The sequence below is a fragment of the Etheostoma spectabile genome, chromosome 3, assembly GCF_008692095.1.
Source record: "Etheostoma spectabile isolate EspeVRDwgs_2016 chromosome 3, UIUC_Espe_1.0, whole genome shotgun sequence".
Lineage (NCBI taxonomy): Eukaryota > Metazoa > Chordata > Actinopteri > Perciformes > Percidae > Etheostoma > Etheostoma spectabile.
This window is the reverse complement of record NC_045735.1, coordinates 13,729,823-13,748,689: the sequence shown is the minus strand read 5'-3', so window position 1 is coordinate 13,748,689 and position 18,867 is coordinate 13,729,823. Positions and strand designations below refer to the sequence as shown.

The following is an 18,867-nucleotide window of genomic DNA, read 5'->3' as shown; positions in this document are numbered from 1 at the left end:
ATTAGATATTTGCATTAATGAGAAAATGAACAGGTGTTCCTAATAATTCTTTAGGTGAGTGTATATCCTAATCTGGTAGGAGTCAATCTCCAAAATGCTGGAGCCTACATTTTACACTAAGCAGCATTTATCATTATACCCTGCTCAATTACTGCCCTCACCTTCTAATCTTCACTGTGTGAAGCACAAAAAACTGCTGGCCAAAAAACATTAAAAACCACTTTACCTTACTACATTTTTAGGGGAATTATGAATCAGTAACAGAACGTGCATAAAACTTTTAGGAAAAACATTTATATACTGCTATGAATGCAATTGTCTATGTTTGGACTATCTTAAGAGCACAGGGAAAACAGTCATTCTAAAGGTTTTGATTCTGGACCATGTGGCCTGGACCACGGATTAGAGCTGGGCAATACGTCGATATTATATCGATATCGGATATTGTAATATTGTAACATGGCATAAATGTAGTCTTTTCCTGGTTTTAAAGGTTGCATTACAGTAAAGTGATGTCATTTTCTGATCTAACCAGACTGTTTGCCTTTACCCACTTAGTCATTACATCCACATTACTGATGATTATTCATCAAAAATCTCATTGTGTAAATATTTTGTGAAAGCACCAATAGTTAACACTACAATATATTTGCAGTATTAATAGAGGTTTTTGGTCAAAAATATCGTGATATTTGATTTTCTTCATAGCTTCCAGCTCTACAATGGCTGTATAACAACGAATGTTGGTATTGAACTTCTTTTTTAGTCACTGGTATTGAAGCAAGGCCTACTCAAAACCTCTGTTCAAGGTTGAGTTTTTAACTATATTAGCCTACTGGATAGTTTAATAAATAAGAATGCATCGTATTTTAATTGTGACATTTTGTAAGTAAAATATGAATTTGCAACGTAACCAGTAACATTTCTCTGTCAGGTAAATTAAGTAGTACAATGTTTTCCTCAAAGTCAGTAGTATACAATTGAGTTGCACATTTCTTAAATGCTTTGGGGGTCTTGTGTACCAGCAAGTTATTTTGGGGTACAATGACTTAGAATAGTAACATATTCTACAAATAACATAGCCTTGGGCCCCATGCAGTTGCACCTTGCCTAATGGTAGTCGTTTCTTTTTTTTAAATACTGTGAACCAGTGTATTACACCAGTGTTTCGGACCATATGTAGCCACGACATGGGTCTGTGACACAACTATGTCATGCAGGTGTATTGCTCAGGACCCAAGTTTGTAGTTTGGATGAGCGGTTCTTGAGAACCACTAGTAATATCTAAAGTTAGATTAGCTACTGGTCAGAACAAGGGCCGTAGCATCAAAGCCAAGCGTATTGACCTAAGAAAACATCTGTTTCACATTTCATCTGTGAGAGGAATAATGTTAATGTTATTTCTTCTTTAAAACGCTCTATTATCTTGATTTAAAAAAATAATGTGTAAAATTGGAGACCCCTTTAAGAGATCGAATTGGATCTTTGCAGCCTTGTCTGTAACAGAGATAACTCATGTCAACCTTAATATTTTTGTTATTGAAGATGATAGGTGCAAGTACAGCTTCTGCACACTATTCACATCCTTGTTTGGCTTGTGAATTGATGTGAGATAACGTGGGCACAAAGCCTGCTGCAACTGAACTGTGATTCATGATGGTCACATTTCATTGTCCCCATGGTAACAAGTGCATCATCTGTTACTAATGGGGGGGACTTGAAAAAATCCACATCAGTCGCTTTGTTTCGCACCCACCAGCGTTTATTACATCTCCCCTTCATACAGAAAGTGACGTCAAGATGATGCTAATGGTGTTTTCTGTGAAAATGGTTTTGAAGGTGTGTGTGGGTGTGGGTGTGTGTAGGGGGGTTATGAGTGGGTATAGGAGTCACACCTGTTAGTCATACATTAATCAAGCTTCTTGTCATGCTTACTTTCCTCCTGCCCTCCCTCCTTGATCTCCCGCTCCCCTCCACTCTTAAATCTTGCTTTCCTTTTCATCTTTCATGATTATCTTTTGTCCCCTCCTCCCTCGGTCCTCCCGTCTCTCCCGGTTGTGTTGTTTCCAATGATCTTCCTGTGCTGATTTCCCTCTCTGTCCGACTTGGCTAACCCACTCTAAATCTCACTGCAGCAGATGGTGCTGTGTTTGCATTGGGTGAGGTCTCCTAGCAACCCCATCTCTCTTTTTTTTTTTCCTAAAGCAGAGCAGAAGTTGGGTCTGCCATGCCCACCCCTCCTCTTGGTTGTTTCTTTGATTGACCGGACAACCTATTGGTGTTGATGTCTATGTTTATGTCTGTGCCTCTGTCTCTCTGTCAAATGCAAAAGTAGGGCAGGGCCTGACTGTCTGGATTACTATAAATGTGTAGGCTAATGATTAAATTTGATGTGCAAAATTTGCAAAGCAGGACACTTAACCAATGTGATTTGTTATTCTATGTGACCTAGATATTTACGTAAGGACATATAAAGACCAACTATATTGAACAAAATAAAACACTTGTTTTTGCCCCCATTTTACATGAGTTGAACTCAAAGATCTAAGACTTTTTTTCTATGCACACAAAAGACTTCTTTTAAATATTGTTCACAAATTTGTGTTAGTGAGCACTTCGCCAATATAATCTATCCACCTCACAGGTGTGGTATATCAACATTCTGATTAGACAACATGATTATTGCACAGGTGTGCCTTAGGCTGGCCACAATAAAAGGTCACTCTAAAATGTGCAGTGTTACTGTTTTTTTAATTGGGGGATCCAGAAACCAGTATCATGAAGAATGGGGGCAAAAATAAGTTTTCCTCAGTATATAGCCTTACATTGCACTGGTTCTTTGCTTTCATAATACCTCTGGTCTGCATGCACACAGAAGCTCACGTGAAGATAATAACCTCTTCTGAAGATTCCATCATGCTCTGTAACCCTCCTTGTCCCACTTGGCTACAAGTTTCTGTGTTGAGGAGGGGTGGAGGTGGGCGATCACAGAAAGCTTGTCATGTGGATGCAATGACAGTGTTGTTGTCATTAGAATTCGTCATGGTAAGACCGAAACTATGCACTATAGCTTTAATAATTGAAGTTTGTTGACTGGTACCACAAAGAGCAACAACCTTCTGCTTCATGAGAGCATTTAATAACCGTTTTGTGTATTTTCAGTAATTAAAAATGCTTCTAACACTTTCAAAAGCTTCTGTTATACACCTAAGTGGCACCAGATATTGATGATCATCATGAAGCCACAAAGTGTCTCTTGAGGGATGGTCTGCACCAGCGGCTAATAGCAGCCTTTGTGTCTCGCTTCTTTTTGAGGAGAATCATTAGCCCTCTTAGGGAAGCAGTACCTCCTGCTTGTTTGTTTACTTGGGTTGAAGTACCCACAGGCCTCAGCAAAGAGGGGGGAGGCTTTTCCTCAGACCATGACCTCATATCTGTATCAGGCACTCAAAAGCGGGCTGAGGCCAGCCTCACTGGAGAGCAATGTGCAAGGCAAGCACAAAACAATGCATTCAAAGGCCCTCAGTGAGGGCGGACTGAGTGATGACACTTTGCTGTTCAAGCCCTCTTATTTAGATAAACCCTCCCTTAAAAAGTAAATGCGTTCAGACGGATTTATAATAGAAAGCTGGTTCCTTTCAGGTAAATTCTGTTGACCAAGTCATGTGTTTGATGGAGTGGGTCAGGTTTTAAAACTGTAGAAAGGTCTGCAGTGCCTAATAATATTTTTGGGATTAACAACTCCTTACAAAAGCTATGGCAATGTTGTTTAACTGGCCCTAAATTAATGTGTTTTGGTTTGTTTATGGCTGCGTCAAACCGATGTGCATACACAAATTCCAACCAGCAGCAACGCAAATGCTTCAGATGTGGATCCAATAAGCATTTGGTTAATGAGAAAAGCTGTCCAACTCTTTCCATTACATACAATAACTGTGGGGAAAAAGGGACACTTTGCCAAGATATGCAAATCAACGGTTAGTGAAGTGTGTGAAGTTGTTGTTTAAGAGCTAGCTGTGCTCTGTGTAGAGGATGCTAAATATGTGGCAGCAGCTTACAAGAAAATTGTATGTACTGTGAACATTGAATGCTGTATCTATTCTGCCAGAGTCAATGTACAAACTATACTTTGGAAATTGCCCACTCAGTGAACCAGAGTCAGACTGGTCACTTATGCTAAAGGGGAGTTGCCTGTAATTGGATGTGTGCCAGCAACTGCTGCGATAGCAGATACATGCAACAAAGCTCGTACAAACCTTTACATTTTTAAAGCAGGATCACCTTTGCTGGGCCTAGACTTGATTAATGCACTCAATGTCAACTTTATTGGAGGCAAAGTCGTTGACGCCAAACCAAACTTTAGCATGCAATGTTGATTCTGCCTCACCCCATCAACTTGGATGTGTGAAAGCTTTTATTTAAAGTTCAGATAAACAGTGCTGTGCCGCCAGTACGTTAAACGCTGAGATGTCTACCACTGAGCATCTGTGAGGTTGGTGTCAGCAGAGCTCAACCACTTACTCCAAGCAGGCATGGTGGAACAAGTGGATACATCGGAATGGGCGAGTCCCCTTGTTGTAGCACAAAAAACATTCAGGACTGTGATTGTGTGTTGACCTCCTTGACTTGAGTTCCGCTTACCATCAACTCCCACTGTCCGCTGAGAGCTGTAACTTAACCACGCATAACGCATGAAAGCGTCTTCAGGTTCACACAAGTCCAGTTTGGCCTTTCCGCCACTCCCTCTGTATTCCAGAAAATTATGCAGACAGTCCTGAAAGACCTGCCAGGAGTGCAGAACTTCTTTGATGATATCATTGTGTACGGAGACTTGAAAAAAGAAAAGCATGATGTGAACCTGCGAGTAGTCCTTCAGTGTCTTTCAGATGCAAACCTTTCGATCAACTTTGACAAAAGCTCTTTTGGTCAAACCAGCATTTGCTTTCTGGGACATGCAATCTCCAAAGAAGGGCTACAACCAAGCCCTGATCATCTGACCGCCCTTGCTGAAGCCCCAGCACCGAAAGACACGGCAGCACTACGCTCTTTCCCAGGACTAACTTCCTGGTTCACCTAATTCTTGCCAAACTATGCTACACTGGTGGAGCCATTGTGACAGCTGCTAAGAACTCACACACAGGTTGAGTTGCAGTGGAACAACGTAGCAAACCAGAGCTTCCTGGAACTGAAAAGCCCTGCTCTGGCTGTCTAAGACTGCAAGCTGCATACCTACGTTACTACAGATGCTTCAGACTAAGCTTCTCGCACACTGTCAGCTGCCAAGATGAAGTACTCGACTACCAAAAAAAGAGGCCTTAGCCCGCCTATGGGCAGCGTAAAGTTGGTGTACCTACCTGTGGGGACACACATTCACTCTCCAAACTGACCCCCAAGCACTCTCCTCAACACTAAAGGAACGAACAGAGCTGGCAGGAGGATTGCAAGATGGTCAGCTAGGATGATGTGAGTCCAGATCTTGGAAGCAGTTTCTCACCCGGTTTGTGATGGTCGATTGGCATCTGGAAGAACTCAAAGGCTGTCCAGAGGAGAAAATGGGGGACGGACCCAAAAGCATTGCTAGGTCCAGGGATAAGAATGGCAGATCTTTTCGTTCCCTCTTTGCAGTCTGGATTTAATGCCATATTATGCTTGTGTGTTCTAAGCATCCAGAGAAAAAAAATTGCTCTATTTCCGATAGGTCGTCATCCTTTGAGCAACAATGCTAAAGAATATCTTCCCTTTAACATTCAGGAGATTGATTTTCCGGAATTGGTCGATGTTTGAGGCATCCTTTTCCTTGGGGATTAACACTCACCCTGCTCTTTGCCATGCTTTCGGGATGGTTTGCTTCTTCCGTACCACCTTGATTTGTCTCCACAGGAACCATAAGGCTTCTGGTGGATTTTTATATAGCCAGTATGGAACCCTATTTGGCCCTGCAGATGAAGCTGCCATTAATGCAACCCATTAATAAAATAAATGACACATGAACCTGTGATATAAGACAAAAAACTAAGGAAAAACAAATGTTGGCACACATTTTGCAGGTAGTTTCCTGGAAGCCTTATTCTAGATTTCAACAACTAGTTATGTTTGAGGCCATATATCTGTTGTGGATCATAAAATATTTGACATATTATTACATCTGCTCTCTATATGTTGTGTCAGCAGCAAAGAACAGGTCAGATGTTGTGCACACAGGTTTATAATGAAGCTTCTGCTTTGAAGCCTACTGGAAATTTCTTTCCACACCAAGTGCCTTTGAACAATCGGCCTGTTCCTGTCAGCGTACCTGCTGATTTAAAGCATTTATATGTGAGGCTGGCTAACCCCTGTTGGATCCTGCTTGTGTTAAAGAGCAGAGGGGAGACAAACAGACTCTGCTGCTGCCAGGAGACCTACCGTAGCCCAGCTCAGGACTGCAGAGACTATAAATAGTCTCAGCTCAGTTTTCCACAAGCAACGCCCACCACATTACCATGTGTTACAACAGCAGCACAAAGCAAAACAACACCACTGCATACTGTACTACATTTTAAAAATAAAAGCAGAGGTAGCCAGCTAACTGCTGAATGTGGGGATGGAGTAATACCAAGATCTGACTGAGTAGTAAAGAACCAGTAGTTTAATAAAATAAAAAAATAAAAAACTCAGGGGAAATCTTTTAGTCTAGATATTCGTGCACTTACTCTGGAGTCATTTAAGTTAGATAGTTAAACAACAACATTCACTAATTTTAAAAGGAATCCTAGCGTATCGCTACCCACCATCAACCTAAACCTGTCTAATCAGACAAACTGATTGAAAACACCTCCCAACCTCTAAGATACCCCAGACCTGTTCAGAAATCAGACTATCTATCTATCTATCCATCTACACAGACCCTACCTACTTATAGTTTCTGCTATACTAGGAAGTTAGCCATTAATTACACTCACCTGGCAACTACCCAAGAGCCTCTAGATTAGGGAAGTAAGATTTGATTTATCCTCAAATATCATGTGTCATCAGCTGTCTGCATCTCTACCTTCAGCTGTTGTTCAAAAACTTACCTGTACAGTGTATTTACTAAACCGCAAAAAATGACTGGAGTCCTAGGGTACTCGCTGGTGGCTAACGAGGCCCACCTGGTCTGCCTGGACCTGACAGCAGGTGTGGCTCGTTAACTGCCAGGGACAAACACATTCCTGCAGAACACCTGTCCAGTCTGTAATTATAGCCGATATTTTGTCAACAATTCAATATTCAAAATATATCTTCCGGAGTTTTCTATTTACAACCCACTATTCAAGATGAACTTTAAAAAAAGAAAAAGAAAATCAGTTACTGTCTCAGTGGGAGTCTTTGCACTGCAGAAACGAGGAAATAAGACTCTTATCAGATGTGGTTGATCCTGGAGAAACCCAGATTAGGGATTTCTGTAATCTCAGCACAGTGGTTTCAGATTACACCAATTCATTTCCACCGCCTCCAACATATCTGCGTGTGTGGGGTATTCTGTGTTGTTATTTTCATTGTAGGAAAAGCAGGCCGCTTGGAGTTGCAGCAACAACACACTTTCTACATTTTTCTTTCCTTTCTGTCTCTTATTTGAAAATATTTTATTTTGAATTGAATGCCAACAAAGCACTTTGAATTGCATAAGTCAGTGCTTTTACTGGAAAGCAATCTTACCCTCCCCAAAAAATCAATAGGGTGCATTAGAATTTTAGCTCTGCTCTGATGTAGATGCAAAGTTATTGCTTCTGTAAAAGTAACTAAGCCACTTTTCTCGCTCACACATAAACAAAAACCTTATAGTATTCTGCATTTTGCATTAATCACATAAACATTATCTCCTCCAAAAATATGCAACATTCAATAATTTTCTTGGAATTCCTGAAGGTTTTTTCACTATGTGTTGCATCATCAGGTAAGAGGATTAAAAGAACAGTGGCTAAAGCAATTTATCAATCAGTGATTATCCAACTTTTCCAAGAATAATACTAAAGGAAAAACAGAAAACATCAGGTGAAAGGGACATAACTGTGCTCTCTCCTAGTCGAGTTATCTAGAAATAACTTGTTTCCTCATCTCAATCTCTTCACTAATTACATTTCATGATCGCCGACTGTAGCTGCTTTGTCTAACATCATAAAAACCACAGTCATATTTTGGTTTGTATTAACGAGTTGTTTTTTTTATTTTAAAAACTGAAAAAATAAAAACAAACCCACCAACATAGTTTTAGTATATCATACAAAGACATATTTCAATGCAGCTATGTGATTATTTATTTCTCTTTGACTACAGTGTGAGGCAGTTTGAAAGGCTGGCGGAGCTGGTATGACTAGACACAGACCCGAGAGAGAGAGAGAGAGAGAGAGAGAGAGAGAGAGAGAGAGAGAGAGAGAGAGAGAGAGATTAATAAAAAACATGTGGACAAAAATACAACCAAACATCACTCAAGGTGCATTCAATTCATCTTTTGAGACATTTGAAATACTGTAAAAAGTGGATCTATCTTTTCTTGTTTTATATTCCTATTTCCATTTAAATAGGTGCGGAAGAAGTGACAGAACACAGCTAAAATCATTATTAAATATAAAGACCTGGACCCAACAGTACTTCAAATAACACTTGATGTTTGTTTTATAACCTGCTTGGAGCAGCAGATGGATGGTGTCAGATGGGGAAATTATATCAAAGTCTGACTAATGAAACACTTTTCTTGCATCTGCTTCTGCAAAAGGTTTAAAACTAGTCTTTCAGAATTATTGGCAAATACTATTTGACCCATGTCTGTTAAATAAACCAGTGTCACAACTTTTTTTTTTTTTTAAATACACAGGTGAAGCAGAGGGTCAAAACGAAGTATGTTAAGACACAGAGAGAGAGATAAACTCCAAGAGAATCATCATCGCCGTCATCAAACAGAAGAAAAACAAGGTGTTGGGTTAAAAAACGGATGCCTACTAATCTCATGGTTTGCACAAAGGCATGGTCAGTCTGTTCGCAGAGTCCACTGGCAGTCTCAGTAGGAAATTCTGTTAAATAACCTCTCTCTCCTGTGGCATACATGTGCACTATTTTGTATCCCTCATTCAAATAAACTGAATCCATACTTGGAGAGATGAAAAAAAAGTAAAAGGTAATGCTATTGAATGTTTATAGATTAAAAGAAAGCAAAAGATTATTTTCAACAAAAGAAGGCTTGTAGTTTATATACACAGCTACTTGGTCTTTAGGAAGCTATTGAAAACACTGCAGTCATTGTGTGCTCTATACTTCAAAGTCCACTGTGGTCCTGGAAACGCAGACTGTTAGGTAGTGAAGGATTTATAAAACTGCAGTCAATCATCAGTCCTCCAGGGTATTTGAAGAGTCAGGATCATGTGAATGAATAAATGTTTGTGCAGCTTGAAATGTCCCAAAACTGACACTTTTTAGGATTTCCTTTTGTTGCTCCTGCAGATTTTCTTTGACTGAGTTTGCAGCCTTGTCTCCTGAAAAACCCTAAACAGTTTATCATCCTCCCCAGGAGCATGGTGGTCCTGTTGGCAGAGTCAGAACGTTGAGGAAGTTACTGAGAGAACTGCTTTGATGGCAGTCTGTCAGAAGGCAACACCGTTAGCAGTTCATTATGTGACTGGAGCCCAGCTGTACCTCCACAGCTGCTTCTGTGACAGATGTGTTGTAGTGCTGCTTGATCACTGACGTTTGTAAAAAATATGCACCGATAAGGGTCTTAAACTTTGTTTCCCAACTTTTTCTTTTTTTCTACAAGAATTGAACTGTTGTTGCTTTTTTATTATATAAAAAGGGCTTTTCTTCCCACAACCCCCTTTACTACCTTTAACTAATAAAAAAAAGGGAAATGAGAAAAATGACCCCCATGTCTTTAAGGTTTCAGCAACGGATTCTCTCTCATCAGTCCTGCCCATGATGCACTGCTACCTCTGATGATGTGGCATGAGGTATTTGGCAGTCTCAAAGCTCACAGGGAAAAGATTGTTGAGAGAAAACAAATACCTCTACTTTCCTTTTTTGAAACTACTCCGCAGTTTGGAGCGGTTCTTACATTTTCCATGTAAGCCTCTTCAGAGCCTCAAGAAAATAAAAAGGGTCTTGACTCGAGTTAACAGTCGCGGTCATTACAATGGTGGAGATTTGAAAGGCAGAAAGTCCAGTAAACCAGCCAGTTAAGTGGTATGGACTTAATACGGTGAGAACTCACAGTGGGAAAAGAATAGGAAGTAACTTGGGAGGGAGAGAAAGTCCGATAAAGAGCACCTCAGGCTTAGTAGGAGAGCATTCATGCCATCTATGTATCACAGAGACATGATTTTGGGGCTGCGTAGGGCAAAAACAGTCACCGATCTCCCCTCTTGATGCTAAGAGTTTGGCCCTTGTGCAGTGCATCCTGGGATGTCTTGAGTAGAACTTGTGCTTGTAGCCTCTCTGCTATGACTCCTTGACGGAGCGCCGTTATTCAAAACCGGGGAAGTGAAAGACAATAAATACTTGGTAGAATGGGTCACCTTCACTTCAACTGCTTTTCACCAACACAGTCCTAGGGGAGAGATGGGGGTGGGGTGAGGGGGGAGACCTTGAAGTTGGGCTGCATTTTTTTCCCCTCCCCACTCCTTACATCCATTTGTACCTCCCTTGGACTCCCCCGTTGCTGAGCCCTGGGTGCTGTCCTTTGTGGAAGCTTTTGGACACGGGTGGAGAAGCAGGTTTAGAAAAGAAGCACCTTTCAATTTGGCTTAGATAACAAACGAACAAAAAAGAGAGAAGAAAACAAGAGAGTGAGAAGTGTATAAATAGAAAGAGACAGATATCGGTCTTCTGGTAGAGGAGGGGGAAGCAGGTCTCAACCTGTGCCTATGGAGAACAAGGAGACAGATCCATTTGAGTCATTTTACCTGGAAAATATTTTGGGTATATTTATAGTGCAGGGGTTGTCCTTACCCTCTTCTGGCTCGCCCCAGCCCTCCGCTACCCCAGCCAGCTCGTAATGTTTCTTCCTCAGCTCGCCGAGACGTTCTCGCTCCTTCTGCAGACGAGTCTCCAGCTCCAGAACCAGGACCTGAGGAAACACAGACACGAGCAAGGACAAACCCTCGTCATTTCCCTGAAACCTCTCATTGGCCATCACAAACCATGGGACATCTAAAATCCTAAACAGATCATTATTTTTATCATTCAAGATACTTGATGAACGTCTTTATTTTATGTGTTTACCTATAATCAGCTAGCTATCTAGCTAGCTTGATATACAACTAACAATTCTTTTTTATTTATTTTTTAAACACAAAATTGTCATCCAGGCTGATTTAGACAGAGCCATGGGAGATAAAAAAATATTGCTGGGTATGTTATTTTCTCCCCCTTGTGTCTGTGGATGCTTTCTAAAGACAAGTTAAACAACCATTATTTACACAAGTTTTTCTTTTTTTTTTTTACTCAAGTTTTTTTTACAGATAAAAACTCCTAAAAATACACTTCAAACTGAGGTTCTCTGTGACTTTACAACAATGGGCCGTGTGTGTGAGCAGGTCCACACATTTCTGTTTTTCTTTAAGTGTCGGGGGAAGCAGAGACGCAACACAGAGTGGAGTGTTCACATGAGTCTGATATTCGGCTTCTCAGTGGATGAAGAACGATACACCTTCAGAGTCTAACGTGGAAACTTTACTAATTTAAATTGTTATTCAAACTCATATCATAGTTCATACAAATGATAAAATCATCATATCTCCATATTGTCTTTTTTCATTAATCAGTACCATTGGTTACCCTTTACGTCTGTCTGTTGGTTTTACAACTATTTAACCAATGAAAAGTATTAAAATGAGCATGTGACTCAATCTCATAGCTCTATTGAATCCTCACACTGTCGCCAAAACCTAACATAACTCCACTCCACCTCCATCTTGAATAAAGTGCCGCACACAGCAGAGTTGAAGGTAAAACAGTGAGACGCAATTTTGTCTGAGGTAAATAGCCTAATACTTTTTTTTCCCACTTTCCAGTCAAGTAACGCAAGAAGGTTTCCGCCCGATGGCGACAATATATTTTTTAAGATTCAACTCAACTATGCAGCTTATTGTGAGAGATGTCTTTGCTGCTCACCTGTGCGTCCATCTCTTGTCGTTTGATCTGGGTGAGAGTCATGCTGGAGAAGTCCATTGTATCTGGATACAAACAACAAATTACCTATTGAGTTTTATTTACAACTTGTAGCTTTGAACTCTCCCAAACTTAGAAATCAAAAAGATAGCAGCTGGACATTTCGTGATCAAATAAAGCAACATATCAAAAAAAAAAAAAAAAAAAAATTGGTAACACTTTACTTGAAGGTACCTACATAAGAGTGACATGACGCGGTCATGAACACATGACACTGTCATGACACATGAACCCTAAACATAACTTGTCATGACAAAACCGAATGACTCTTACCAAAAGCGTTAGGTCATACATTTTTATGACTTTTTAATAATGTTTATGACATGTTCATGACAGTGTCATGTCACTCTTATGAAGATACCTTCAAGTGTAACCAAAAAAATCAATACAAACATTTTCAACTTTCCAGTCAATATGATTCTCTCACCTGTTTCTTCAATCTGGGACTTCCCAGACTTGGTGGAGGCCACGACAGCTGCGGTGGCCTGCGTGACGCCTCGGGACGCCTGCTGTAGGCGGTGCAGGTTGCCGCTGTCTTTGTCTGCTTTTACCTGGAGAGGGAGTCCAGCAACAAGACAAGAGACATGAGACAACATATATCTCGTTAACTCTACTGGCTCAGCAAATGCCAAACAACGTACACCATTTAGACCCAGAGAGAATGCAAACTATGTATTCTTTGATTACCTTAGAGGCAGCCACTAGCTGGGCTGTGCTGGCAGCTATTTCATGTGAACACACCATCAACTCCTCAAACTTCCCTTTGCCCTGCACAACCAGATCAGCAGCGTCTCTGAAACGACACCATGTTGCGGTTAAGACCACTTTATTCACAACACAGTGAGAAGCACCTGATTTATGAATGACCTTCCATGCTTGAAATCTAATTCACTGTTTTGTTTGCTCTTTATTTATGTCCTCATAAGGGTCTCCTTTTTCATTCTTTTGGACATTTAAGACTCACAGCACTTGTAAAGCTCTTTCATACGCTGTAGTAAGTAGAAAACACTCAGGAGAGAGGACTGATACTTACACCATGACCGTGGCGCCCCATCCCACTGCTTTGGAGGCAGAGATCAGGCCCTCAGTCCAGCGGGAGTTCTTGGCATAAAATTCCTTCATGGAGGCTGCCCCCTGGTGGACAAAAGAGGAAACATTACATGTTTCACGGCACACTTATGTGCAACTTATGATTTGTTTTAAATTATTCATTAACCTAGCAAGTATTTTCTTCATTAATTAATAGATCATTTAGTCTATTAAAGAATAAAAAATGGTCATCACAATATCTCAGAGTCCAAGGAGACATGTTCAAATGGTCGGACCAACAGTTCAAAACCAATAGAAATTCAGTATACTCTAATTTAATACAAAGCAGAAAAGGCAGCTAATTATCACATTGGAGAAGCTGGAACCATCGACTAATTTTTCCAACTGTAGCCTGGACACAATATCAGAAAGATCTGTGCGACATTAAATATGAAACCCTGCAACAAATACGGCCATTTGTAGTTGAGGGTGTATCTGCATTATAACGTCAGCAGAGCCTAATGTAAGTATCCAGGTATTTCTTTCCTAGTTGTTTTTCTTTTCTTTAAAAAAAAAAAAAAGGAATTGGTCCACATTTGTTGAACCAATAACTAAATTCATATACAACAGACCTCAGTGAAAATTAGCATTTGTAAATATGAAATGTTTCCATCACAATGACAAGACTGTAAAGTTGCATATTCTAATCAGTCAGTTTGGAGAAATTACTTGTTGGAGTTAGAGAAATGATGCTGAATATCTCGTGAGAAATCTATTAATAATTTCTCACTATTGACTCACCCTGCCACTCTCCACGATGTCCCTTTGCAGATTCTTGGAAGATAGAACGAGCTCCTTGATTGCCCGCATCAGCTCTGTGCAGGAGGCCAAAATCCTGCAGGGGGCAACAGAGCAGAGGACACAAACACTGATGCACTGAAACTCTACAGCTGCTACAACCTCTCTGTTTCATCCAACTTGACACATTTTGAAAGAGCTCAAAACAGACAAAAATCAGCTTCCTCACTATTTGGAAATAGTAGTTGATTTCCCCACAGTCTAGTTATGGCATGGCTAATGCACCACTGACCTGAAATCTCAATGTAGTAGTTGTAACTGCAGTAATTCTATGTTGTTGTTCTTTTCATATCTTTCTCACAGCAGCAAACAACTTAATTGGCTTCATTTGCAAACAAAGAGACTCATAACACAAACTCGATAAGTAAACATGAAGTGATACAAACCCAACTAGTAGATGGAATGCACTTTAACATTAGTATTAGACGAAAGCAGCAACATCTAAAACTTAGCAGCCTTGGATGGTTTAGTTAAGAGTCATGTGCCTGATGCAGCAGAACCACAATTGATGTCAAGCTTCTGCACAATAATGTAATCAAGAGATTTCTGAACTTCCTTGAGCGGTTAGTTGCACCATATTTAGTGTAAGACATCTATGATGTCATAATAGCTTGTGGAGCTGCTCCAGCAAAAGAAGAATGACATTACCGGTATAAAAACTACAAAATGCATTTTGAAGAAACACATTTTAGGTTTTGATGAATGAAATACAGCAGACAAACATTATGTGTCACATTGGCTTCAGGCTTCACAGTTTACATCAGTTTTGTGGCTGAACTGATGAAATTCTTTCATTGTGTGAGTCTGCCACTTCACTGAAATATGTGACTGTTGCGCTGCCTTGTTGGTAATCGTCTCTATCCTTATTTCCAGTTCAGTGCTGTATTTATAACAGATGAATTGGTTCCTCAATCTTCATATTTCTTTTTCAGGCATTTTGTCTTTCACCGCAGAGATGGTTGTTGATGTCTTCGTTCTAGTCACTGACAGTTCAAGTTAATGGTTTCTACTTCGATCTAAATACAACTTCCTGCTACAGTATAGAGAGGAAAGACACCAAGATAAAGCCATAGAAAGTATATACGTTTGTTTGTGGGTCAACTGTAGTTCTATTTTAGGAAAATGTGATATTCTTTTACATTATAATGTTGATCGTTTTTGGTAGATCTAGTTCAATCGTCTTGCACTCTCCAATATCTCATTTACATTCTGTTAATTTGAGGTTCAAACGGTTTTTGTCAGAGCCTGTATATGGACCTTATCACCTAGGAGAAAGTCTACGATTATTGTGACTGTAAAAACGGATTCCAGCCCAAATCTGTGCTTTACCTCTCATTGACTTCCATCTTGATTCCTGTATCAACTGCTCGGGACTTGTTGAGCATTTCCTGTTGGGATCCACAAAGGCACATTGGAGACAAAAAAAATATATTTTCATATTTCTTGAAAGTGAAAACAGCCGAGCTAACAAACACACACACACATACTCACACACACTCTCTCAAACATAAACATACACACACACACACACACACACACACACACACACACACACACACACACACACACACACACACACACACACACACACACACACACACACACACACACACACACACACACACACACACACACACACACACACACCTCTATCCTGGTAGCTGCTGATTCCACAGCAGCAGAGGTGGCAGCCATTTCCTGCTCCACTAGATCTCCCAGCTCCCCCTGCTGTAACTCCAAACCCCGAGGACGCAGTTTCTGAACAAAGACAGAACAAGAAAGACTGAAGTTAGTATTAAAGCACATACATAACCATATATAAACTTTTATCACAATCTAGATTATACAGCAACTCTAGGGAAGATTTGACCCAGATATTTATTTGTTTGTTTGTTTGTTTGTTTGTATGTTTGTATGTTTGTATGTATGTATGTATGTATGTATGTATGTATGTATGTATTATGGACCTCTGCAGTGGCCAGAATGGCCTCCAGAGCTGCCTTCAGCTTGCTGTTGTCTGCTGCGGTCAGGCTGTCCTGCTGCTTCATCTGGCCCAGCAGAGCCAGAGCTTCGGCCCCACATGCCTTCACACTCACTGAGAGGGCTGACAGAGACAAGGACAGGGAAGTCGCATATAATTAAAATAATTAAACATATATAGAAAGAAAGACAACAATCAATAAGTCTGATTTCCTGAGATAGATATATGCACATTTAAATCTTAAAACATATGCTGTAAAATCATTTACACTATTTTTTTGTGATCAAAATACCATATTATTTCTTCTGTAACACTTCTATGGGAAATTACATGTAAACCAATGATTTTCATATTAATTATTCATAATAATATCTTCAATGCCTCTCAGAGTATTTGGTTCCTGTATCTGTCCTCAGTTGATCTCTTTGTAGGAGACAACTGGATATGTTTGACTTTGCATTTTCCCACCAAGGATAGATGACGTGGACCTGACAGAAACAGTTGCCTAGAACGTGTTTATCATAGCGGTCCCAGTCGAGACCAGAGCCTATCCAAGAGACAAGATGTCCTTTTTTAGCTAAGATAGATATGACCGGTCAAGACACTTGGACACACGAGGGACAGATTCAGAAATACGTAGAGCTCCAACTGTCTGCCTGAGGTCCACTGATTGTTATGTTTGAGATTAACTGGTTTCCAAACAAGGGTTGGTTTTCCTCTGGGGCACTGCATATAAAGAAGTGTATTACTGATTGTATTCACCAGAATTGTGGTGTCACTCTGTTACTCTTTTTCATTGTGAACTGCTATTCTCGTCATTTTTTGTTTGATTGTTCTCTCGAGAAAATAATTAAACTCTTTCACCGAATATCTAAACTTTTAATCCAGTCTCTACCTGTCTTTTATTTGTTTCAACAAGGTCTCTTCTTCACAACAATTCCTCCCTCGCTCGCTGAACAGAAACTTCCATACAACACTCTGATGTGTATAATGCCACTAGGGGCTGCGCTGCAGTGTTAATTATACTGACATCCCTCAGGCAAAGTGTCAATCAACGCTTTTATTTTTTTTTTTTTTTTTAAATGGAGGACAACCAGCAGATTTGCATCAAACTGTACGCATGCTTTTAAATGCTGCATTCAAATGTTTTGGCAATAGATAGGGTCCATTGATTTTCTGAGTTACAGCTACAGATGGCGCTTCAGTTTGACCCAGATTTAATTCTATGTTGTTTTTTTCTTGCAGTATTAAGACTGCTGGTCAAAGCGCCATTATATGTAGGCATGTTTGGACCTGGCCAGGCTGCTAACATCGCCCACGAGAGCAACATCCTGCAAACATTAATCCTGAATGAAGTCAGCAACTTTGTTTTACCAAAGAATGTTTTGGCTGAAAGACATGAGCTATTTCTAATCATAGGACGTTCAGATATATGGACTGGCAAAAAGTTATTACCAGAAGATTACACACTAATATTAATGTAATTATAGAGACAACAGCATTACCTTACTGTACGTATGCAACACATGAGACGGTACAGTATGAACTGCTTAAAGACACGTCAGAACATGGACATGTCTGGGCAGGAGAAAAGTGGAGACTACAATCTATTCTATTCTACCTCTCTCTCACACAAACAAACACACGGATGCACGCATGAACGCATGCACGCACACACACTTACCATCAGCTTGCTCCACAGGCACCATGTGGGAGGTGGCACTACCCTGAACGATGGTGTCGCCCACCAGGTGGCCACACTGGGTCACCACTCGTACCAGCTCAGATACACCTACAAATAAATTCAAATCTTTAGGACTTAATAGCTTCTTAGCACTCACACAAAAACACATCAACATAAACACACACACATATAAGACATTGCTTGCCTTATATCACTATGTTATTGCTGTTTTGAAAACAGATACAGTATATCTTTATTTGATCTTGTTTCATGTTTTTACTCTGTATTTTAATTTTTAACTTTTAAAAAGATATTTTCTTTTTTAAAGATTATTTTGGGCATTTTAGGCATTTATTTACAAGGACAGCTGAAGATATTAAGGTGGTCCTTGCAGCAAAGGGCCACAGGTCAGAGTCGAACCGGGGCCCACTAGGTCAAGGAGCAAACCTCTATATATGGGCGCCCACTCTACCAACTGAGCTATCTGGGCGCCATTTTAAAAAAAGGTTTTTGACTAGTATTTTTATATGAATACGGTTGGAATGCTTTTTAAAAATTTGAACAAATAAAGAAGCCTTCTTAAACACAACTTAGCTATATACAGTAAAGGCTTTACAGCGAAAAGAACCTTTACAACAGCTGCTTTAGCATTTAGAAGGGATGTTAGCAAGCTAATAGCATATAAGCTCGTAGCTAGCAAACAGCTATAACGGGCTGAATACAGAATACTGTATTACCTTAAAATACATGTACCGCATGAGATACATGTGGTCCAACTCATTATTCATTTAGAAATTACTCTTGAAATGACCATTGTTTTTCAAATTCTCATAACAAAGACTGGTTGTCGACTTAGGCTCCAATGTTACGTTTTCTCTGAGGTTCCCACTCTGTTTTTATGATTCATGTTTAAAGTCCCCCACACATTCTCAAAGGTGTTTTCTTATGTTGCCCCAATAGACTCCTCTAGGTCTCTCTGTACAGACTGTTTCTGATTGATGCCTACCTCCCTCACTTCTTGGTTATGTAAAGCCTCATTATCATTTATATATTAGTGCAGAAAGTGGGGATATCACACAATTCCCTGCAGAGCTTCCCCCAGTTTAAACTTAAGCTAATCAGCAAATAATTGAAAAAAAAA

General features: G+C 40.1%; 1 protein-coding gene across 3 annotated transcripts in view; it reads right to left on the bottom strand.

Annotated features, from left to right (window-relative positions):
- Nucleotides 1–8,159: 8,159 nt before the first annotated feature.
- Nucleotides 8,160–18,867, bottom strand: part of hip1 (huntingtin interacting protein 1) — a 53,891-nt gene continuing 43,183 nt past the window's right edge. For all 3 annotated transcript variants that reach the window (XM_032512187.1, XM_032512188.1, XM_032512189.1), the window contains 11 exons: nt 17,727–17,834; nt 16,029–16,165; nt 15,709–15,819; nt 15,391–15,449; nt 14,005–14,098; nt 13,208–13,308; nt 12,862–12,967; nt 12,602–12,725; nt 12,118–12,179; nt 10,954–11,071; nt 8,160–10,866 (listed from right to left, as the gene is read on the bottom strand). In XM_032512187.1, coding sequence (XP_032368078.1) covers nt 10,856–10,866; nt 10,954–11,071; nt 12,118–12,179; nt 12,602–12,725; nt 12,862–12,967; nt 13,208–13,308; nt 14,005–14,098; nt 15,391–15,449; nt 15,709–15,819; nt 16,029–16,165; nt 17,727–17,834 — 1,031 coding nt within the window. In that variant the 3' untranslated portion in view covers nt 8,160–10,855. The remainder of the gene's footprint in view (nt 10,867–10,953; nt 11,072–12,117; nt 12,180–12,601; nt 12,726–12,861; nt 12,968–13,207; nt 13,309–14,004; nt 14,099–15,390; nt 15,450–15,708; nt 15,820–16,028; nt 16,166–17,726; nt 17,835–18,867) is intronic.